At 41.7% G+C, this 24,644-nt stretch overlaps 1 protein-coding gene across 2 annotated transcripts in view; it reads right to left on the bottom strand.

The window, feature by feature from the left end:
• Positions 1–2,071: 2,071 nt before the first annotated feature.
• LOC123872091 (Down syndrome cell adhesion molecule-like protein Dscam2) overlaps positions 2,072–24,644 on the bottom strand; it is a 56,959-nt gene continuing 34,386 nt past the window's right edge. For both annotated transcript variants that reach the window (XM_045916232.1, XM_045916223.1), the window contains exons 7-34: positions 20,448–20,601; positions 19,490–19,638; positions 19,010–19,100; positions 18,431–18,609; positions 18,072–18,217; positions 17,497–17,632; positions 17,211–17,330; positions 16,715–16,891; positions 16,432–16,576; positions 15,999–16,147; positions 15,451–15,652; positions 14,982–15,136; positions 11,843–11,913; positions 11,325–11,547; positions 10,764–10,891; positions 10,060–10,222; positions 9,156–9,282; positions 8,327–8,493; positions 7,670–7,849; positions 6,886–7,059; positions 6,276–6,461; positions 5,493–5,780; positions 5,058–5,196; positions 4,706–4,857; positions 3,914–4,102; positions 3,677–3,808; positions 3,142–3,256; positions 2,072–2,334 (exon numbers count right to left, since the gene is read on the bottom strand). In XM_045916232.1, coding sequence (XP_045772188.1) covers positions 2,280–2,334; positions 3,142–3,256; positions 3,677–3,808; positions 3,914–4,102; positions 4,706–4,857; positions 5,058–5,196; positions 5,493–5,780; positions 6,276–6,461; positions 6,886–7,059; positions 7,670–7,849; positions 8,327–8,493; positions 9,156–9,282; positions 10,060–10,222; positions 10,764–10,891; positions 11,325–11,547; positions 11,843–11,913; positions 14,982–15,136; positions 15,451–15,652; positions 15,999–16,147; positions 16,432–16,576; positions 16,715–16,891; positions 17,211–17,330; positions 17,497–17,632; positions 18,072–18,217; positions 18,431–18,609; positions 19,010–19,100; positions 19,490–19,638; positions 20,448–20,601 — 4,292 coding nt within the window. In that variant the 3' untranslated portion in view covers positions 2,072–2,279. The remainder of the gene's footprint in view (positions 2,335–3,141; positions 3,257–3,676; positions 3,809–3,913; positions 4,103–4,705; positions 4,858–5,057; positions 5,197–5,492; positions 5,781–6,275; positions 6,462–6,885; positions 7,060–7,669; positions 7,850–8,326; positions 8,494–9,155; positions 9,283–10,059; positions 10,223–10,763; positions 10,892–11,324; positions 11,548–11,842; positions 11,914–14,981; positions 15,137–15,450; positions 15,653–15,998; positions 16,148–16,431; positions 16,577–16,714; positions 16,892–17,210; positions 17,331–17,496; positions 17,633–18,071; positions 18,218–18,430; positions 18,610–19,009; positions 19,101–19,489; positions 19,639–20,447; positions 20,602–24,644) is intronic.

Genomic DNA, 24,644 nt, shown 5'->3' with positions numbered 1-24,644 from the left:
AACAAACTATAACAGTATATACTTAGTGTAAATGTAAAACAATAAAAATCACGTAAACATACACCAAAAGTGGCTTAAGTTGTAAAGTTTAAAAAATTGTAATCTTACATTGACAGTATTATGATCATAAAAAATATAATTTTTAGAGTTCCGTACTCGAAGGCTGCCAAAGGGACCCTATGACTAAGCCTCTGCTGTCCATTCGACTATCTGTCAGCGGGCTGTATCTCATGAACCGTAGGTAATAGAGAGTTGAAAATTTCACCGAATGTATGTTTCAGTTGCCGCGATAACAACAAAATAATTAAACTAATAATTAACCTAGTTGGCGAATTTTGAAATGGCTGCCATGAAAATTAAACAATTACAAAGTAAGTACATAGTTTATATCTTGTACAATGGTACGGAACCCATTTTGTGCGAGTTCGACTCGCACTTGACAGGTTTTTTTCAATAGCTAAAACCTCAATAAGCACGATAGCTTCGAGAGGCAATGTTTTTTCCTCAACTGTTATGGGCTTGCCTCGGCCGAGGCAATAGCATATTATGGCCTCAGCCCAGGCACATCGAGGCACCGCGGTGACATGTCTTCACCAATCACTCTAGGTACTGGAAAAAACAATGTCTCGCGAACCCTGCAAATTAAATAGGTATGTATCAACGTAATCACAATTCATTATTATTTATTAATAATCGAATTTATTATAAAACAATATTTTAACTAATAAGTAACTTCAGTGCTGCAATTGATTAGCACCTCATGAAACTGATTTGCATTTGTAATTTTTTGACACAATTTGAGAATTTTCGACACTAACATCTTTTTTAATCGATATGATTTTTTAATTGTAAATCTAACTAGATAATATCTACTGAAAATTCTTTCTTCGAAACGATTACAAAATATTGTCTATAATTTTCTTGTGCCGATCCACGCCGAATATTTCCAAAAAAGAATGTCCCCTACTTAACTTTACTTGCACCTAAACTTACCATAGTCAGTATCGTACAATTTTAACAAAGTCACTTAGTACTTAAAGGTATATCAAAATAATATTTTTAATTTTTTTTCAATAATTTTGTCATCTCTTTCAATACTTTTGAAAATATTCCCGTACCTAAATATTCGAATAGGCCGCGAGTAATTCGAGTCAAATATAAAACGCCTAGATTTATTCACAAACATTCTTTGTCCTGAGTATAACTTTTCAATTTAACACTGCCACTTGAGATGTGTTAACCTGCTGGTCGATTGCGACTAAACTGCATCGATCATTATTACAATCTCAATTGTTGTGATTGGCTGAATTTATGGTGTTCTTGTTGCGTCAATGCATTTGCAGCCAATAGTGAGCGAGCGTCAACCAACCAGAGGTGATTGCAATCGTGGCACAGTAACTGTCATTTTACCGTAATCGAGCCCCAGCTTTTCTATAGGGTTTGCTCGTCCATACCATAATCTATTTTTCCTTAACTGATTTAAAAGATAAGCAAGTAGCTTTTTGTTCACTAAACCTACGCACCCTAAAGGACCTCGTTACCACGAACTGACAATGAAACCATGATACAAGTGGAAAAACCTTGTTCCAGAGATTCTAAAGCGCCAGGAAAATAGAGTAGCTGACGTGTTTCTTCGAAGTTTCTGCGATTTGTTTATCTTTTTAGCCAGCTAATGAAAACTGAAATATAGTCCGTACATAATTCAAAATTTATAAAACCCCGACACAAAAACCTCTATAACAAAACTAGAAAAGAGCTGATAACTTTCAAACGGCTGAACCGATTTTCCTAGATTATAGCTAAGAACACTCTCGATCAAACCACCTTTCAAACAAAAAACTAAATTAAAATCGGTTCATTCGTTTAGGAGCTACGATGCCCCAGACAGATACACAGATACACACGTCAAACTTATAACACCCCTCTTTTTGGGCCGGGGGTTAAAAATCAATTCTCTCGCACCATTTTAACTTTGTGTCAACTGTAATGTTAGTAGTACGGTTCGCCTTAAAAATAAGGATTTAAATCGTACTTTTGACATGACAGTTGACATATAAAGTTAAAATGGCGCATGAGAACTCATTTTGTACGCATCATATTATGACACATATTATATTATGACAGATCAAGTCACGTTAGCTAATTATTAATTTGAAAAGATGTACTAGGGCGCCTTAAGAACAAAGTTATTCTAGACCCTAACTATTCCCTAGTTAACAATTTGTAATAATAATAGTATTCTTCTATGTTGCTTGCAGCAGTCTTTATTGTCAACGTAATTATACATGTATTGTAAAATCTCTCCGCTCCTGCTCCTGGCGTTGCTGTTGATACCTGAAACAAGTAGGCATTTTTAAAAATTTGCTCAGCTATATTGTTTTCTTTTTCAAAAGAATTATAGCCAGTGACATTCGGCATAATGCCCACATAATGTCAAGCTTTCTAACAATATCTCATACGTCCAAACCCTATTCAGGCATTTAGAAGTTATGGTGGGACAAAGAAACTCATTTAAGTATTTATATACGCAATTCGCATTGTGTCAGCGCGGCGGACTATGACCTACACCCTCTAATTCTGATAGGAGGCCCATCCTCAGTAGTGGGCTGGTAATGGGTTGATGGCATAGAAGGTGGTATAGGGTGGTATGGGTTGATGATATAGAAGATGGTAATAGGGCTTGTATTACCATTAAAAAAGAGCTTGTAGTAAAAAAAAAAAATGCGTAATGTATTTTAATAAAAACGAAATTTTCTATTAAAGAAGCATCTATTGAGAAAACAGAATATTATGTCTTGTTGTATTTTGGTAGTTCTTTCAAATCTACCTTGGATAAAGTCTGTTGCAAACCCTTCTTGTTTGTAAATTTTCTACTTAACGGGTAGATGGCGCCAAGGGCAGATGGTATCCTGCTAAGGGCTATATGGTATCAAGAATAGATGGCGTTGCATTGAATTTTAAAAAATCCTTTCTTAGCGGATGTAGGCTGTTTGACATTCAGAATGTAGCTATTTTGAAGTAGATTCAAAATAGCTACATTCTGAATGCCAAACAGCCTAATCCGTCCCATACTTTGATCTGTGCGTTAATAGATCGGCCAGTCAGTCAGTCACGTTTTCCTTTATATACTTAGAAGATTACCTCGAGGCATTAGGCGCGTGGTGCCGCCTCGGTCGTCGCCGCGCCTTGTCCCTCGGGCCGGAGCCCGCGCACGACTCCGCGCTGGAATCTGTCACCGCGCGGAACACTTCCTCCGCTGTAAAAGACCACGTCGAAGTATGGTCACATGAATAAAGATTTCTTGCAACTCGCATCGCGTGTGAACTTTAGTTGTATAAAAAGAATCAAAAGTTTAATTTGCTGTAAGCCGCTAAACAGGCAAAGTATGGTTACAACGTGGGGCATGCAACGTGCACCATCCGCATTGTCATCCCAAGTACCACCACGCACCACCACACAAATCCACCAGAACGTCGTTTCACTGCGACATCGGAGCATTGCAGATTAATTTGCAACGCATTTTAACGTCTACATCTTCATGTTCTGGTGTCGGAGCGAAGCGTGCGTCGAGTGTGTTATAAATTGTGCCTCGAGTGTGTGCAATTGTTAAAAGTGGCAAATCACAACTATTATTGGGCAGCACTATAAGTGTTTCTTGTTTAACTGCGGTATATACCTTTAGCAGGAGCCAGTGGCATCCTGTATGCTACGCTGGAGTTACACTCCGCACACGGGGAGCCGCTCGAGTCGGAGTCCGACTCCGTCCGCCGCACCATCAGCGTCATCGCACGCGATAGTGTGTACTCGTCTGAAAACCATCGTTTTGGCACGTTTTAGTTAAGAGTCAAGCGCCCGAATTACTATTTATTCGCCACCTCTTTAAATACAGCCCATGGTATTACAGATATCTCACCAGTGTGTGCAGGCGAGCGGTGCGCGTGCGCAGCGCGTGGCGGCGCAGCGCTGAGCGGTGCGGGCTCGGCGCGCCCGAACGTGCGCAGCGTGCCGCCGCCCGCCTCGGGGCCCGTGGCCGCGCCGCCCCCACCACCGCCCGCGCCGCCTGACATGCTGAACGTCGCGTACGGGCTGATCTCGTACATTTCTGACCAGCAATTGAATTTTTTAACCACTTTGTAGGCCACTGCTTCAGCAACTACGGGGCTCATAATCGCTCATGAGCCCCGATATAAGGGTCAATGAAGACAGTAACAGTTAATTTTGGGGTTCTGGATCCTTTCGACCAGTGGTAGCATATAAGAGTGACTGCAGAGTTGGTACCGCAAATTTATTATCACTAACTTATATGATGCACCCCGTGAAAGCTGCTGACCGGAGTAATCTTTTCCCCCCAGAAAAGAAACTAATACCCGGCCAGGAGTAATCGTCTGATCCCGTTAGTAGTGTTTTGAAAATCCTATGCGAGTGGATCAGATATAAACGGATCTTGAACTCGGAGTGGCATTCAGACGACAAACACGATGAAACCAAACTTCACCCAAGAGTTTAACTCAAATCACAATTGCTCAAGAGGTTTCTGCATAATAGGACAAATTCTCGCGGAACCTCAGCCAAAAATAGATTAAAGCTACAGAAATGTTCCCAGTAGAAGACAGACAGATGGATGTATGGTTAGATGAACTGCCTTTAAATTACTGACAACTCAATAAAATGTCAAGGACTTGTTCTTAAAAAGGATTCTTCTTACCCTGCTGTTCTTTCTTCGTGTTAAGGTTCTTGATAGGAGAAGACGTGTACACTTGCTGGCAATTTCTTCTGTTGTCGCGTTTCTCAACAGACTTATCTTCTTCCGATACTCCACTTTGCTCATAACCTTTTCGAAAACACGAAGCCGTTGTACTAGAATCGGAAAGAAAATAAAATTATTTTAAAATAGTCTTATTATAGTTCTCTTTTCTATTTGTGTGGGAATTGCGCGATAGTTTTGTGATTTTTATCAGCGACACTGCCTTCTGAGACACCTCATAACGCACCTTTCACAATCAGTATTCTTTTTTTAATTTATTCGCGCCAAAAATTTGTAACTATAAGTTCATTACCTTCTTCTGTATACGAAAACAGCTAGTAACAGCAAAGCGACCAACAGTCCCGCGGCAGCACCCAGCAGCATCACCCCACCCCCCGCGACCGGGCCCTCTTCACCCCCTGCAGGAAACTTGGCAGGTGGTGGTATGCGTTCTGCGGATGACCAAAACCAACTTAGGTAGTCCTAATCTTATAGATATTATCACGCCACAACAGAATGACGGATGTGTTATTTTTATGAGCATAGTCAATACCTGGAGAGTGACATACAAAAATTTATTAACCCAGCAATTAAGTTCTTTAGGAGAGGTTTAAAAAATTTGAATTCACAGAGATAATATTGGGGGTTTTATCTAATATTAAGTTAAGGACATTTATTAATATTAAGTTCGAAATGGGACTGAGCTAGATTTATCAAAATTATAATATTCCCTCAATTCTTGACTAACCTCCGTCATCAGTCAATGTAGAGAAGTAGTAAGTAGCAGTAGCCGTCCCAGCAGTACTAAAAGCCACCACCTTCAAATGGTACCACGTAGCTGAGTGCAGGCTACACAACGCCGTTGGTACAGCTTCCAGAGCCACTGTTTCTGATCTCCAGGTGCTCTCCTCGAATGCTCGGATGGAGACCAGAAAGTGAATGAGAGGGCAACTGTTGCTGTCCCATGTCAGGAAGTTTAGTCTTACGCAGCTGCTGTTGCTTGTTATAAGATGCTTTTCTAAGGCTGGTTTGGACACTGGAACAAATTAAAAGACGATGGATGAAAGTTCAAAATAAACGTTGGCATAGGATTACAACCACCTTGACATCTGCACAAACGTTTTTTTTTCGTAAATCCTTGAAGACGCCAGGGAAAGGATTGAGGCCTTCACACCTTTGTTTTTGACGCGAATGTCTAGGATTTTTATTTTATTTTCTGGGATTAGTCGATGTATTTTAAGATGAACAACGATGAGGACGTAAGGATTTCGACAATTGAGCGAGTAATCGCAGTGCCAGGCTTCTCAGCTCAGCATCCTATAAGTAGCACCCTTTTTACTTGCTTCTACTTTGGCTTGAGGGGCTGAAACCACGCTGTAACGGTATGTTTTGTGGTCAATTTGTGGTGTATGTCTAAGAAAATGTCATGTTGGATAGTGTTTTTTGAATGGCAGGAATTGGAGCTCACGTTTGATAAAAGAATTTTCAAGTGCGATAATTTTCTTGATCACGGAAAAAGGCATCGATCTACCTCCTCCAGTAGTGGACGCAGAGAGTATCTCGCTGGGCGCGGACGAGCCCGCGGCGTTGTGCGCCGTCAGCTGCAGCCGGTAGGGCGCGCCGCACGCCAGGCGCCGCAGCGCGTGCGAGCGAGCCGCGCCCGCCACCCACGCGGCCTGCCACGGTCCGTCGCCGCGCGCGTATTCCAATGTAAAACCTGGATTTATACCATTAATTTTAATTCGGGCCAGCTGGATTCCTGGACATAACAGTAGTCCAGCAGAAGGTCATTTAGTCTATATTGGATTTGATCAACAGTTGCACAAGGTACGTTCTAGCTGCTCAGAAATGTCCCAGAGTAATTATATTTTTCCGCTTGGTCGGTAATCCAAAATCTTTAAATCGACCAACTGTTGTACCTTATCGAATCTGAACTCGCTCATGGGCCCCAAGATCAGAGTTTTTTGTATGTTGTAGCAGCAGTCCTAACAATATTTAGGTATTCTAAGACCTTATTTCTATGCCAAATAAACATCATTTATATTTTAACCTTTTTTAATGGTCTGGCCGTCCATTTGGACTATTCAAAAATATAACTCATCCAGTCCCATTATTCTATAAAAATAAGTTTGAAAAATTACTGTGTGAGTCACTGGCATCCCAGGCGAGGATGAGCGCAGCCGGTGCGGCGCTGGTGAGCCTCAGCCGGGGACGGGCAGGCGGCGTGGCCGCGCGCAGCTCCCACGTGCCGCGCTCCTCGCCCCACATGTTGCGCACTGCGCATGTGTAGTTGTCTGCCAGTGATGCTTCCAGTTCTGAAAAAGAACAATTTCAACAAATTATGTTTTACCGCCTTTATAATGGGGAGTGCTCTGAAGAGCTGTTTGACCTCATTCCACCCTCTTTCTTCTACAGCCTCACCGCAACCAATTTCACCCTTACCACCTGGGTGCCTGGTGCACATTGACCGTCCGTTGTGCCAGATCCTTTTTTCCACGCACATGCAAACTGTGGAATCAACTCCCATCGGCGATGTTCCCACTAGATTACAACTGGGGCTATTTAAAACTTCTGAATCCATTTGAAGAAATGTTCCTGAATAATTCCATTAAAGAAAAAGTCAATTGTCCCATGATTAATTTCGTTTAATTAAAGAGCTGCCAATTATCTCATGAAAACAGTTTTCTGAAGCTTGAAATTGTGGTCTAACTCTAAAAATCGAAACCCACGAACGTGGTAAAAGATGCACATTGCACTTGGTTAGAGAAAGAAAGAAAGCAGCACCAAAAAACCGCCGATGCGTTGATGACTTTCCAAGAATTTGTAGGTTCCACCCTTTGAATAATCTGATGTCATCTGTCAAATTGCATTCAGAAAGGGTCGAGAAACAGAAGAAAGAAACTATGAGAAACGAAGTCTACTCACTCGGTATAATGAGACGGTATCCTTCAAGCCGTATCCTGGGATCAGTGGCAGGAGTGGGCGGGCGGCGTCGACTCCACACTCGCACCGGCGTCGCGGAACCCGCGCTGCCACACGTCAGCACCACACGAGTGCCTTCTGCCGCCACTATCCTTCTCGGGAATGACCACAGTTTTGCTCCAGCTGTAAAAAAACCGGCAAAGTGCGAGTCGAACTCACATACGACGGGTTCCGTACCATCATAAAGGATATACCTAACACTTTTATGTAAAGCACTGCAAGTTAATTTGATTTTTTATAAACATATTTTTCTTTAAACTGTGATGTTTCCTTCCTTTCCTTTACTTGTGCTATAAGACCTACTTACCTGCCAAATTTCATGATTCTAGGTCAACGGGAAGTACCATATAGGTTTTCTTGACAGACATGACAGATGGACAGATGGACAGCCGGATAGCAAAGTGGTCCTATGAGGGTTCCGTTTTTCCTTTGAGGTACGGAACCCTAAAAATCGAAACCCAAAGAAGCAAGCGCAAGACAAGCGCGCTCCAACTTTCCGGTCAACTCAAGGCATTCTAAACCTTAGCGGTTCATACCTATTAAAAACTTTGAACAAAAATGTTTCGAGCAAATGGACTGGATCTCAGGGGATCAGCTCACCTCTAGCGCTGGGCTTCTTAGTGACGATGGCACTCATCTCTCCCTCCCCAGCAGCGGTGGCTGCCGTCACCCAGAACTCGTACAGCGTCTGCTCGTTCAGGCCGCGTAGCTCCAGCATCTGCTCTTCCGCGCTGTGGGGTACTAGCACGTGTGCATGCTGGCCTGTCCTGTCCCCAGCATGTTTATTATGTACACGTACCACATACTTAAAAATTTAAACCAAACGTGGTCATCTACTATATACAATTACTAATGTCATGATAAGCAATACGCGGTTTAAGCTGGAGCTGACGATTGTAAAATAACTTGTAAAATTTTCATTTTATAATTTTGGATAGTAAAAAAATATGCAGCATCTGGAGATATCGCACGCTGTGATGAAGCAACATAAACGATACAATTGTCAATTATAAAACAACAAGAATAATTTTAAAACAAGAGTGAATTGGCATCATTGAATAGAAAAAAGATCTTCAATTGTGGTTTATTATTGCTCTACCAACATATTTTCAGATTTGGATTTCAATCATATGATTTAGCTTTTCAGAAGATTTAGCATGCTTTAATAATTTCTTATGGAAATTGATGAAAAAAGGCGGATGAAGATGGAGATGAATGTGGGGATGAAGATAAAAATTAAGATGATGAAGAAGATGGAAATGAAGGTGGTTTTCATGAAGAAGATGGGCTGAAGACAAAGATGAAGACAAAGATGAAAATAGATATGAAAATGATGAAAATGGAGGTGCAGACAAACATAAGGAATGAGATCGAGACAAAAATGGAGATGAAGATAAAGATAAGTACGTATGGCGTAGTCAACACAAACCTTTGTGGTCTATTGTAAACTGTGTAATGTCTGATCTTGCCATTCTTCTGCGTGGGCGCGAGCCAACTCACGATCACAGAGTCCTCAGAATTTGGAACTACCTTAATATCCGCAGGTGGTCCAGGAACTGTGGGTATGAATTCATAAATAAATAAATACATATAATATCAAAATAAATACATATAAAAGTTTTCTGGAGAAATTCTGAAAACAATAATAAAATTAAATTTTTAAAAATTAAATCATGGCCGATGATTACAGTAAAATAAAGTTAAAATCTAGTTAGTTTACTGTGTCAAAGGTTTTAAAAACGGTCAGTTATTGCCCTTTTTATAATTTGAATAGTCGAGGCAAATCAATGCAACTATTTTTATTTGGTAAAATATAAAAATAAAAATAGTCACATATTTTGAGAAAATCCAACTTACTCTTTTGCTATCGTAAAATCGACATCATAACGATCAACTCATTACCAGCCCACTACTAAACGTAGGTATTTTCTTAGAATGGAGAAGGGTTTAAAGTATAGTTTGCCATCTATTGCTATTATGGAGATCTCTTAGACATGCATTTCCTTATAATGTTTTCATCCACCGTTAAAGCAAGTGATATAGAAAAAGTTAGGGTGAGATCCATAGAGCGCACTCTGACTTTACTTAGACTTAAGACAGAGTTAAAACGAGACAGATGTTTAGTATCTCTCACATAAATCTGTCTCGTTTTAGCTCAATAATAAGTCTAAGCAAAGTCGAAGTACGCTCTATAAATCTCACCCTTAGATGTGCGTGCCCGAGATCGAACCTCCAGTCTCACGAACAGAAAACTGACGTCTTAACCACTAGGTTATCACCACTCCTTAGGGTATCCGCTCTGGTGATGGATAGTGGAATAGGAATAAACTTGCCATCGTCGAGTGTGGAGCAGTAGGCGTCAGCGGGCGGGCCGAGCCCCGCGGCGTTGCGCGCGGCGACGCGCACGCTGTAGTTGCCGGCGCGCAGCGCGCCCAGCTGCGCCTCGCCACCGCCCGCGCGCCGCCGCTCCCATATCGCGTCCAGCGTGCCTACTTCCTGGCACATGCAGACGTTCACATCAATCCCGTTTATTGGGAATCACACTAATATTATACAGGCGAAAGTTTGTGTGTTTGTATTGTGTATGTGTGCATGTGTGAATGTTTGTTACTCTTTCACGCACGAACTACTTAACGGATTTGGCTGAAATTTGGTATGGAGATAGATTGTACCCTGGATTAACACGTACATACGGGATTTTGGAAAACCGAAATCCACGCGGACGAAGTCGCGAGTGTCAGCTAATCATTTTATAAAAGAAACGATAGAGAATTATAATATAAAGTAAATTTTAGAAATTAAGACGTTTTTTAATTTTAGTAAAGCTTTCAAAACATATGAGTCGTTGACCCCAAATTTTATAAAGTACTCGCTTATGCCCGCGACTTTGCCCGCACGCAGTACTCAAATTTCAATCCCCAATTTTAGTTTCCCCAATTAGGTGTTGAATTTTCAAAACTCTTTTTTTGCGCATGTCTACATCAATATTTATCTGTAATGTAAGCAATTTCCATTTTAGTTGGTCGTAAATACCTACCTGGTACATGATCTCATATCCGAGCAGGAGTCCACCACGAGAGGCCAAAGGCGGCGGTTCCCACCACACTCTGAACGACTGAGCTGAGAGCGGCTCGCAGCGGATATGCTGTGGCGCTGCTTCGGGCACTGAAACAAGTTACAAATGCATTGATCAGATAAAATAACAAAATAAAACTAGTTTATTTTGCTAGGAGCTAATATCTCCTGGTATACCTGGTAACTTTTATAGTATGCGGAATGATCACGAAAGCACAACATTTACTTTGCCACCTGCAAAGTAAATGTTGTGCTTTCGTGATCATTCCGTTTCATTCAGTTTGTCGCCTTTTTAGGGCATTCAGAAGTATTATGTCACTCTCCATATTTGACATACGGTCTCATGCCGCCGTTTTTGAAGTGTCCGTATTATTGGCATCGGTGAATTTGTATTGTGGCACGGTCTTGGATTTGCGAGGGTTTGTAATTTTTCACTTTGGTGGATTATGTATTGTATATCACTATCAGATCTATTCTTGATACCACAGCAGGATTGCTAGATTTGTTCTAGTCGTAAACCCACCGTCTTCGAGCGTAGTGGCAGCGAGCGGTGCGCAGGAGGGCCCGCCGCCGACGGCGTTGTAGGCGCGCAGGCGCAGCTCGTACCGTGCGTGCGCGCGCAGGCCGGCCACGCGCGCGCTCGCTGCCGCCCAGCCCGCCACCGTGAGCGCGAGCGACGTGTTGTCGCCACGACACCACAGCGCGTAGCCCAGCAGCTCGCCGTTCCACGACTCCTGCGAGGGAGGCTGCAGGAACAATGCAGAGTGTAACCAGAACGCTAGCAAAAACTTAGCGTTATATACTACCTTAACTTAATCCAATGCCAATATTGTAGTTTCAAACCGGTATCTTATCAGTAATAATCAGTACTATCACGCGTCTTCGTTTTTGCTAACGTTCTGGTTACACCCTGTATAAGTTCAAGGCAATTTCGATAAACCTGACAACACTATTTTTGTTGGTATCCTTGCGAGATTGGGAGACATTATTAAATTGACCAAAAGAAACGGTGCGCGGCTTTTAAAAGCAATCAAAAGTTACCTGCCACTTAACAAGTAGTTCCCCTGGTGCATCTGCTTGAACCTCGACGTTACGTGGTGCCTCCGATGGCGCTGAAATACAAGTTTAATGAGAATATAATATCTGAAGCCAGGTAATACAGTAGTACTGATTTTGAAATCATCAAAGTTTACAATGAACATCTTTTTAACCCCCGACCCAAAAAGAGGGGTGTTATAAGTTTGACGTGTGTATCTGTGTATCTGTGTATCTGTGTATCTGTGTATCTGTGTATCTGTGTATCTGTGTATCTGTGTATCTGTGTATCTGTGTATCTGTGTATCTGTCTGTGGCCTCGTAGCGCCTAAACGAATGAACCGATTTTAATTTAGTTTTTTTTGTTTGAAAGGTGGCTTGATCGAGAGTGTTCTTGGCTATAATCCAAAAAAATAGTTCAGCCGTTTGGAAGTTATCAGCTCTTTTCTGGTTTTCTTATTACTTTTATCCCAGGACCACCAGAGGTTACGTATTTTCTGACACAGTAAATATGTACGATTGAGTAGTGTTAGTAAGTACTAAGAAAGCATGCCTAGCCTACGTGCTAGCTTGCTTAGACGGCCAATTTTCTGGTATCTGATAATCAAGGTACATAAAAACATTACTTACCTCACGTAAATTCTCCAAACTGATTTTTACGTATATTTTGGGCAATATCCTTAAAAATATGTCGCCAATACTCCCAGACACTTCCCGCGTCGGCCGTATTGCTTTGCAGACGCTTTAAAGCTCCCAAAATAAGTAATTACTTAACTGCACGTAAATTCTGATGCTCCATTTTTATATATGTCCACCAGACAACTATTTTAAAACCTTTTACAAGAAGACAGACCGATCCAGAGGGCCAATCATCCCCTAAATTCAATTTTAATGCCTCTGTGGGTTTGAGCGCGAGGGCATCATTATCTACGCGCATGAGACTGAGTAAGACATGTATTAAAATATATCTTCTCTCTCACTCTCTTATAGTTTACTTATGTCAATTAATTATTAATATTAAAAAAAAATCTGCTAAAAATTAAAAAAATTGGAGAATTTACGCGAGGTAAGTAATGTTTTTATGTACCTTGATTACCTGATACCTGAAAATTGGCCGTCTAAGCAAGCTAGCAGGTCTGTAGGCATGTGTTCTTAGTACATAGTAACACTACTCAATCGTCCACATTTCGTTCGTCAGAAAATACGTGACGGCTGGTGGCCCTGGGATCTTTCACTATTGTAACAGAGGTTCATAATATAATGTCAATTGGCAAATGTCAAGTTGTCAAGATGGACGTTGCCTAGATACATAATTATTTATTTGAAAATAATGTTTTGGAAAACTCCGATACTTTGGATCGTAGGCGCGGAGTTTCTAATTTATAAAATATTATAATCACAGTTAAACGAGAAAACATCAATTCAATTATAATATCCAACAGTCAACCAAAGGCCACGAACAATCAACCCAAACCCAAACCATAGTCAAACTATTTTTAGGGTTCAGTAGGTATCTGTAGAAAAAAAAAGATGTAGCCTCGACTGTTGTAGTCGCGTAGGTGTGCATGGCACCATTAAATATCGTAGGAGGCGATGACCCTCCGCGCGGCTGAGGTTCCCGCATCGTAGTCGCTTTGTCGCGCAGGTTTGGATGATGCATTAGGCGCACCTTCTTTTTATTTTATCTGCTTGAACTCAGCTTATTTACTTTGACAAAATACGTTTATAATTCATCATCATCAGGATCAACCCATCGCCGGCTCACTACTGAGCACGTCTCCTCTCAGAATGAGAAGCTACCACACTGGCCAAGCACGTATTGGCACACCTCACGCACCTTTGAGGGAGCATTATGGCCAACTCTCAAGCATGCAGGTTTTCTGACGGTGTTTTCCTTCACCACTTCGTTGTCTGTCTGTGTGTCATCTTTCAAGAGAATCAAAACTTATAAATTGGGTACTTCCCGTTTACGTAGAATCATGAAAGGCAGGTAGCAATATCTTATAGCCCAAGCACTCTACTCCTGTGGCCCAAGTAAAGAGAAAAATCCGACAACTGAATTGTCATTACATAAAAAAAAAACTTGTACGGAACTCTTCATGTGTGAGGCAGACTCGCACTTGACCGGTTTTTGAAAGTTATGTCAAATAAAAATTTGACATGCAATAACAAACAAAATGAAATACAAGCCACTTTATTCCTTATTTCATCGGGTGAAAGTCGATTTCAATTTAATCGTAGGTATATCTTGAAAAGCGAACTATTATACGACTACGTAAAATGGGTACATTTTTAAAGCAACGACATGTTAGAAACAGATATTTCGTTTTGGTCGTGTTAAACTATGTGAGTCATTCAGATAATTCTTGATTTAGTGATGTTCGGTCAAAAATATTTCATGGAACGTATAATTAACATAACATTGATGTTACTTTTGAAGAGATATTAGCTGCCTTATTGGATTTATATTATTATAGAAACTTTATAGAAATTGGGTTTTAGAATGGCACAAATAAACGGTAATTTATGAATAAAGTTTAAAAAGCGTGAAATAAAAATTAAATTAAAAATTTAAAAAACCCCCGACACATAAACCTCTAAAAAGTAAAAAAATAATAGGTAAATATGTATGGGCCCTTTAAGAATAGTATAAATAGTAAAGTTTTTATCCAAGCGTTCGTTGCGTCGGGGGACCGCTAAAGACTATTCTTTCTACAACAGATGACTTTCATAGTTTATGATAGGTAGCGGTCCCCTGGCGCAACGAGCGCTTGGATAAAAACTTTACTATTTATACTATTCTTAAAGGGCCCATACATATTTACCTATTATTTTTTTACTTTTTAGAGGTTTATGTGTCGGGGGTTTTTTAAATTTTTAATTTAATTTTTATTTTACTGTAATGTGGAAGGAAAAACAGGTAAAACTATTTTAGTTTAAAACTGTCAAATCTTGTGCTTTTAGTGCCAATCTTGAGCAAGGTGTTCAAGGTAGATTAACACTAAAATTTCAAGTGGTTAATTTAATATCCCTTCTTAAAAATGCTTAAAAAAGGTGCAGCTAGATTTTCTGAATTCAGTTCAGAAACATCAGAGTAACTTTACAAAAGACAAATGAAGAGATCCTTGAAGTAGCAAGAACCTACCCTCTTCTAAAGTCTGAACAATGACTGACTCGGAGTACTCGCTGTCTCCGATGTCGTTGACGGCGGCTAACCGCAACGCGTAGGCGGTCGCCGGACGAAGACCGTCCACTCGGTACTCCAGAATCACTTCTGAGTCCGGATCTGGAGAATCTTGTCTGGAAACAAATGAATTATTTATTAATTGATAGCATCAGCAGTTTGCTCCACCGTAACAATAGGAACATCTTGCTCCAAGTGGGTGTCACGCTCGGTGCCCAGCTGATCCGAGCGTTGTATCTTGGCACTTGTATATTATAGTCTTCTGAGGCCTCGTTTTTCATTTCAAATTGAAGTTACTTGTAGCGACTCACAACAATAGCTGCACTTCTAGTGCTTCCTTTTCCGTCTTAGATTCGTATTGTGTCAACATATTATGGTGACTGCATATTATGCACATCGTGGAGCGTTGTGCATAATGATTGTTAGTTACCTCTGTGTGATCAGATCAGGAGATAGGTCTCTGGTGGGTGCATCGGTCCAATCGGCGGCTCTGCGGGTGTCGCCCACCACGCGGTACTGCAACCGGTACGCGCGCAGACGAGCGTTGCCGTCGTAGCCGCGCCGCCACGACAGGCGCGCCGCGCGGCCCTCGCGGCGCACCACCGCCAGCCCACGCGGAGCTTCGGGGAACTCTGAACAAAGAACAAATCAAAATGTAGGTAGCTAAATATGAGTGAAACCCTCCCCCTCCCATGGCTTACCAAAAAAGGGCCAAAACGCGGGAGAAAGCCCCCCAGCGATTGCGCTTGGCATATTTTCTAACCTAACCTAAACCTAATAATGAGTAATTTTTGTAAAACCACGTTTTAAAATCCATACTAACATTATAAATAAGCTTTCGGCTTACAGGTTACAGGTTTGCGTGGCCACTGTTTTAGAAAAAAAAAGGGGGGACTACTACACCTAGTATACTACTACACCTAGTATACTATTTTAGCCCACCGGCTAAAATCTTCAAAGCCCTTTTGAAGCCCAAACCTTGCACTGCCAAGTAGATGAGCAGTTCGTCTCTCCCGTACGCGTTCTCGGCGCGACAGCGGTACACGCCCGAGTCGCGGCGCTGCGCGTGCGCAATCGTCAGCGTGGAGGTGGCGCCGCTGTCGGAGCGCTTCTCTGATACTGATACCCTGAAACACGAAGAGCTAATGAGCTACAGTTGCAGATTTTCATCTAATTTCATAAGTTTATGAACCCACAAATGCATCCGATCTAATTAACTAGGATGTGAAACACCCTTCCAGCGTCAGTTGTCCCCTCCAGTTATAATATTGGTACCTTCGAATGGTTTTAGGCAAGCGTATGGTCTTAGGCTGCATTATCACTTATCAGCAGGACTGATTGCAGCGCTAGTCTATAAAAAAGCTATTTACTCTCGGTATGAAGGGAAGCAGGAAGCGAAGTTTCCAGTCACCTGTACGTAGACAGATCAAGTCGTTGCATGTTATGCGTCCAGTGCAGCTGGATGGGAGCATCGCCGCGCGCGGAGCACTGCAGCGCCACGCTGGCCGTGCGACGCACTGACATGTTCCGCGACGAGAACTCGAAGTGAGCTGGCTCTGAAAATTGATAATCAGTACCTTTATCATCATTATCAACCGTTAGATGTCCTCTACGGGACATTTGTATGTCTCTTGTAGGTACTTCCACATTTAGAAACGGCTCAGCTTAATAAATCACACTGATCAGGCACATACCATTGACAGAAACGGTGATGACCTTGGACAGTCCTCTGCCCACGCCATTGTCAGCGCGGCACATGTACTTCCCCTCGTGGACGTGAGTCGCCGCGGCGGCGCTGAGCGAGCCGTTGCCCAGGATTGTCATGGGTAACTCCAGTCGATTGAGGGGACGAAAATCCGTGGAACTTGAACCTTTGAGTAAACATAGGTAAATCTTTTATTAAACAGACTATAGCAACTACTAGTAACCAAATAACTATAAATGTTGTTGGAGCCATGGAGACCGAAATATTTGTCTTGCTAACGTAGTGGTTATGTCATTGTCTTTGAAATTGATAAATAATAAACCAGTCGATTAATATATGGATAGAAATCTAAAATCATGAAACAGATAAAATTTTAGCATACCTAGGATTGATACGAAACTCGATCATCCTCATGAATGATGGACGGATGGCAAAGGATCACTCCTTTGCCATCTTTGATATCATAAAATTGAAGTACATATTACCTTGTGCTTTCAACCATGTTATCCTCGGCTCCGGATATCCCTTAGTGGCACAATGCGCAATGATTTGAGTACCGAGCAACGCTGACACGTCTTGAGGTTCATAAATCCAAGAAGGAGCCACTGAAAGAGAATTTATAAACAGTTATTGGCAATTGCAGATTTTAGAGAAATATGGCATCAAATAATAGCACAAGAATTGCACAAGATTGTATTCAGTGACAATCCTTGCAAGATACCTATGTCCAGTGGTGGACAGTTGGATACCTAATGGTTGATATGAACTAACCTTTTACAGCAAGTCTGGCAGTGTGGTTGACTTCAGCAGCACTGTTGCTGGCCACACATGTGTACTCTCCACTGTGTTTCGACGTCACGTGCGAGAAGATCAGGAAGCTGAATTCATCTAATGATTTCTCTTGAACCTGTGACAAGAAGCAGATGTGATTAAAGATTTTAAAGTGTGTTTCCTTTCTTCATATATTTTCAAGCGCAAAGCCTATTTTGCAATGAAAAAAATATTGCACCAAAAAGATGCTCTTTTAAAACACCTTAGTTATTATTGTGTGCATCAATTTTTAAGTTTGGTATGATATTTCGAATGTTAATAAAGGTACGTGTAAGTTTGAAGTTACATTCAACCATTTTTAAGCCAAGAGAATTAAACTGGCTTATTCCCAGACCATTTGAGAAATTGTGTACCTTCAAGGCAAAAGTAAATAAGTATCTTCTTCTAGGAAGCGCGCTCCAATCTATAACTCATCATTGCTGTACGTTAAGGCTGATCTTGCAACTTTGGTACTTAGATTATTGGCATCAACTTTTAGGTGTTATATTTTAAATGATATCAATTATCAAAGGTACCTGTAAGTTTGGAGGTACATGCTGACCATCTTTGAGCCAAGAGAAGTAGACTGGCTTATCACCGGACGTGATGCCGCAGAGCACCTGTATTGAACTTCCTTCCACCAGGTCAGCGGGGAATGAGAAACCAGCTATCTTTGGTGGATCTGAAATTGTGAGAAAACTTATAAATATTATTTAAATTATCAGTAAGACCGTAAGATAATAAAAAAATGTGTTTGCTCTCCTGTCATAACATGGTCAGCAAAAGTTGCACTTTTAAGGTCTGCCTCAATTTACCTTCTTCTCATATCAGCAGTAATCAGCGGTCTCCTTCAATAAACGTGTTGATATTTTGAAATCCTTCACCAAACACTTACTTCTAACAAAAATCTGCACGTCCTTCTGCGCGTACTGGCCCGAAGGCGCAGACACCCTGCAGGAGTACAGCCCAGCATCAGCAGGCTCGGCCGGCCACAGCAGCAGCTCCCCACCACTGCCTGACAGCGCCCTGCCTGTTGACCCCACGTCGATACCGCCGCGCTGCCAGCGGATGTCACTGCGGGTTACAATTTTATCACCATTTTATGATTTTACATCTAAAAAATTGCCGGCCATTTTCGAAGTGAAGTTTAGTGATCATTATGCGAAAATCGTCTGTTTAAAGCCGCTTCTTATAATTTTGGGTAACTAAACCCTGTCCAATGGTTGAACTACAACTCTATATAGGTATTGTGCAAGACCAAGTTGGTTCGTGAATTCGTAAATTCGTAAATTGATTTTCGGCAAAAATTCTTAAAAATAGCTCCATCAAAGAAATTACCACAAATTATTTGTAAATTAACACTCAAGATTAAACTGTTAATGAAAAAAATTGAGAACTGGAAAAGTACTACACGCTACAGAAATGAACATAAACGAAACTTATAGTCTTACTAAACAAATGCACCTCCATCAACCTGATTGGAAATCCGGAGTAGGGGCAGTAGATGGTCCTGTTGACGCCGGCCACCACGCGCACCGCCCCGATGTTCCTGATGGACGGTGGACCTGCAAGTTACACACTTTCATTTATTTTATAGATTTGGATTTAGGTTTTTTGGTAATCCAGGGGTAGATAAACGCCCTTCGTAACATTGCATTTAGAGCGTACGTATTTTAGGTGTATTTGAGAGGTAGGATATGATAAGGTGTATGGACTTAATAAAACTCCTACACCTCTTCCAAATTAACCCGCTTCCATCTTAGACTGCATCACTTACCACCGATCGAAGTCAAGGGCTAACTGAACTGGATTAAAAAAAGTGTATAAGAAAGGCAGCCATCAGAGAGAAATGTAGACGCATAGTTAAGTGTGCCAGAATACTGCAGTACGTACCATCTTGCCCATTCTACCAGGAGTGTAACGACAAAAAAGAGAAGAAGAGCTATATAGTTACCATAAACATTAAGTCGTGTAGAGTGTTCGACGGCGCCGCGCGTGTTGTGCGCACGGCACGTGTACCGCCCGCCGTCTTCAGGTCGCACGGAGGTGATGTTGAGGTAGCTCACCACGTCGCCGTTGGGGCTCATGAACTGGGATATGCTCCTGTCAACGAAAATCACTACAATGAGACAAATGATTCAAAAGATAGATGTTCGCTGTTGGACTTAGGTGTCTCGCAAGGATCACTACAGAACACGAATTGATGTTTAGCAAATCCCAGTGACTCGTTTAAGATCAGAGTTCATGCAGCTAGTGGAGGGCGAGTCTCCTAACGCTGTGCTTTCTAGTGTGAGGTCACCATCCAAATTTAAGGCAGCGAGGAATTCTTGCTCTAAAATATACTTTCATATGAATTTTATCCGATCATAGTTACTTTAGGTTAGAGTTTTTCTACGTGATCAAATCAGAAATGAGTAATCGACTTAGCTTAATGGTTTATGAACCTAAAGTGGCAATGGGCATGGCACATAGTTCGAAGCCAATAAACATCGAGGTCCTAAGGTGCTAATAGCGACTTCACACCGGAAAGCATAGCTTTGGAAGCCCCCACCTCCAAGTTACTCTCAGGGATAAAATCCGGAACGAGGAAATTCGCAGGAGAACAAAAGCGACCGACATAGCTCAAAGGATTAGCAAGCTGAAGTGGCAATGGGCAGGCCATGTCTGTCGCAGAACCGACGGCCGTTGGGGCAGACGTGTTCTCGAGTGGAGACCGCGTACCGGTAAGCGCAGTGTGGGACGACCTCCAGCCCGCTGGACCGATGACCTGAAGAAGGTGGCGGGGAGCGGGTGGATGAGGAAGGCGGAGGACCGTATTTGGTGGCGCGCTCTTGGAAAGGCCTATGTCGAGCAGTGGACGTTTACAGGCTGATGGATGGATGGACAAGTGCCTTGCTGCAGTGACATTTTACCTTTGTGCAGTATTATGTTCCTCCACCGGCTGCATATCCAGAAGCCAGGTGAAGCGTGGTGGTGGAGACCCTGAGGCCGAGCAGTGCAGCGCGAGAGCTGGACCTGGATGTAAGGCTTGCTCGATGAAGGTGTAGTGGAGCTCAGGAGCAGTGTCTGAAATATGGGACGATACAGATGTTAGGGAACTGAAGGTTTTGCAGTCAGGTGATCATTGAAGGTGTGAAACTTTTGTACCACCTATTGTAAAACGTGTATTTACAATCAATAAATTATGATTATGATTATGTAATATTTGATTCTTTCTGGTTTATGAAACATACCAAACTCTTGGCATTTTTAACTTTTACCTACTACTAGTATTATTAATTTATTCCTTGAAAAAAGTTTAGCGATTTTTAAAACCTATATCCTGCCTGACGATGTCTTTGCAATCAGTAGATAAGCGTAAATTATACCTCGAAAAATTACGATATGAATTTCCATATTATTTGAAAGAATTAATCCATCAAAATCCAATCACTTACAATAATAATTAAAGTTGTGGCGTATTTTTTTTAATAAAATATAATATTTTTGCGACATCATACACAGAATTACTTATGGTGGTCCCGAAGGACAGCGGCGGCCATAAATCAGGGGTGTCAAAACAGAATCCAATCAACGCTGGGGAATGCTCAGTGCTCAGTAAACAAAGAACGAACGACGTATGGCGGTCATTCATCATCCTGCGCGTATTAGTGACGGGGATAAAACCTTTTCAATATTTTGTGTTATCAGCACATGTGTGCGACTCGGAAATCTGAGGTTAATGTATCATTTTTTAGAATTCCGTACTCGAAGGGTGCCAACGAGGCCCTATTACTAAGCTTTCGGTATCCGTCCATCTGCTTGCCTGTCTGTCTGAATGTCAGCGGGCTGTATCTCATGAACCGTAATAGGTAGAGAGCTAAATTCTCACAGAGTATTGTTTAACTATTTTCGCTATAACAACAAATAATAAAAATTTCATAAATGGTCGCCATGTAAAACTTTCAGTTGACCATACAGAAAGATATGCAAGTACATATCAATTGACCATCCATTATGAAATCAGTATTCATTAGGTACTTGCGTAACTCAAATCTCTGAGGGTCACTACCCTTTACACTGATCAATAAATAATGATTAATTGATAAATTGGTAGAGTTTTCCTGGGTTAATTATGTGGTAGACTCTATCTTTTCGCATCCGCTACGTAAAAGACAACACTATTTGCATGGATGTAAGTAAAAATATTATGTAGAGTGACATTAGCTACTTTAACCTCAGGAAATCAAGTTTCCAAGACCAAAATCCACACGGAAGGAGTCACGGGCATCATCTAGTTCTAAATGATGCGTAAACTAAATTGCAATAACAGGCAGTAAATACTCGTCAAGTAGGTACAATGGCAGTCAGACAATCGCCGCCATAGCTCAGAGTATTACAGCGCAGTAAATGAGCGGGACAGAGAAATTATGAGCTACTAAATTACGGCGTGAGCTCGTGAGCTCTTTATTGGTACACTGGTAGGGTTGTCACTTTGCACAATGCTGAGTTCTTGCATGCTTGAAATAAAATCTTCTTTCCGAATGGTATAGTCTTGATTTTTGGCATAGTATCATAAAGATAAATAGACTTCCGTTGAGTCATAGCTGAAGTAATTGACGCCAGCAAAGGACGCGTCGCGGCTTATGTTACAATATGTAATGTATGGCATAACTTCTGAATCCTATAACGTTCTGTCAGAGCCTGCGGCCGATACCGGCTTCAGGCTTTTATGTAAAAAAATATCATTTATCCAAGCTCTTCTAGGAAGTAGGTGATGGTACATTCGTAGCTGACGTTAAATAATAGTTCAAGTTGACTTCAAATTATAGCTAAAATCAGGTGAGTATAGAGCATTCAAATATTTTTAGTTCAAAGCCTCAATAGGTCAAAGGTTATAGGAGCAGACTGAAATCCGAAAGGTCGGAGGTTCAAACCCCACCCGTTGCACTATTGTCGTACCCACTCCTAGCACAAGCTTAACGCTTAGTTGGAGGAGGAAGGGGAATGTTAGTCATGATTAAAATGCAAAAAAAAAATTTTTAGTTCTAAAAAATCAAAACAAATTTTAGGTAGCGGCAACCCTGAACAGCCGGATGTCCGGCCGGTTGGTCTGACAGGCGATCAGTTGGAGCTTAGAGCAAGTTATTATGTTTGGCGATCGATGTGTTCGGAGCTTCATTTTGTCAATTACCTACTTTGTATAATATCCAACTAGTAGTAGTACCGAGCGATATCGACTTGGGTGGATTTAGAACTTTTCTATAAATTAGTGAGTTGGCTCAAATGTGAGGATGATAGTTTTTAACGACTTTCCACCAAAAAGAAGCATGTTTAAATTTCAATTCAATTTCACATTTTTGATGGCACGAATCCTATAAGAACGAACAACTTTTTACCAAAACCGTTTAGCATAAATTGCATAAATAGCTCACTGAAGCGGCTTTCTATACCAATTCGAGCTGTCATGAGCACACAAACATTTGTGTTAATATTCCAACGCATTAGAGATAGCCGGGCACCGCGCCAGGAGGGAACTGTGTTAACTGCGAAGATGTACGGCTGGAGTCATTTTTATACAAGATACCAACCGCAACCATACTCAACCCACGGAGAGAAGTTAGTATCAAATCATCATAAGGAGATCCGTAGGAAAACCAGAGCACCGCCGGCCTCTCTGGCGCAGTGGTAAGCGCTGTGGTCTTAATAGTGGAAGATCCCGGGTTCGATTCCCGACAGGGGCTTGGAATTTCATAAATTCTGTTTTAATGCCTGGTGGGAGGCTTCGGCCGTGGCTTGTTACCACCCTGCAGGCAAAGCCGTGCTGCGTTCCGGTATGATGCTGTTAGGAAACCAAAAGGGTATTGGGTTTAATGAAAATTGCGTTACCCCTTCTAGGTCAGCCCACTTGAATCTTTGACTGCATCATCACTTACCACCAGGTGAGATTGCAGTCAAGGGTTAACTTGTGTCTGAACAGAATAAACCGATATAGCTCAACGGGTCGCGAAGCTGAAGGGCCCTTGAAGCTCGGAACCCATCGTCGGTATTTCGATCTAGGTGCCCTGGCCACTGCCATCTTCCGCTTCCCTTGTCGCTTACTATGTATGCGTTGTTCGCTATGTCGGTTACTCTAGATCACCAACGGATCTTCTCAATTCTGATTTGATCACGTTATATACTACACGTCACAAACATGTTATATTAAGCAACTAATGCTCCCGTTATCGAAACCTAGTAATATGTAGCCAAAATTAATGTTCGGCAATAGATCTCAGCGCTCGACCACAGAGTACCAATATTAGCATAATTTATAGGATTCCTGTCTGGATTTACTGAACATAATTTCTACGCTACGCTCAATTGCAATAATTTGAATTTCTAACTCTATTGGTCGATATATTATTACATGAACAGGAGTATAACAAAACTGCCGTAGGTACCTCTCCCAAGTAGCTTCCATCTTAGAGCATCCACCAGGTCAGATCACAGTCAAGGCCTAATAAGCGTTTTAACGTTAATGTATCGTGGGTGATTTCCATTATAAGTATATAGGCCTGTATAGGTATAGAGCAGGAACTGTCGGGAGATGATCTGCATCCATCTCCCACCCACCTCAGGCACCCTCACGGCGGCACGTATGGGTCGCAGCGCGTGCGGCTCACATAGTAAAAGCTATGCTCGCAGTCTCAACCGCTACGCGCAGCGAGTCGAGTCCCTATGGAAAAGGACCCCGGATGGGTGCGAAACTCGCTTACATCGACTAAATACGTGAATATAGCCGTACCTATACTTATAATGACTAATAAGTAGTTCCAAAACAGGACCAATTTGATTTTACGAGAGAAAAAGTAGTCTTTGTTTCTCTCCAGATCTCTCTCTATCTATGCAGAAACATCACGTCAATTTTTTGCTTCCAAAGACTGCTGTTTGCTCTCCGTTGCGGTGTGACTGACTGACTGGCACACTCTCGCATTCCTAATATTAAGAAGGTAGTATAATTGCATTACATAAGTCAAATTCAAATAAAAAAGGCTTTAGCCCAACGTTTTTCGGCTATAAATCGTTCAGCATTACGTCAGAGGCGAACAAAGGCAAATGTATAAATGTACGTAAATTGCAATCGAGCC

The sequence above is a fragment of the Maniola jurtina genome, chromosome 2 (genome assembly GCF_905333055.1).
Source record: "Maniola jurtina chromosome 2, ilManJurt1.1, whole genome shotgun sequence".
Classification (NCBI taxonomy): Eukaryota; Metazoa; Arthropoda; class Insecta; order Lepidoptera; family Nymphalidae; genus Maniola; species Maniola jurtina.
This window is presented reverse-complemented; position numbering and strand designations above follow the sequence as displayed.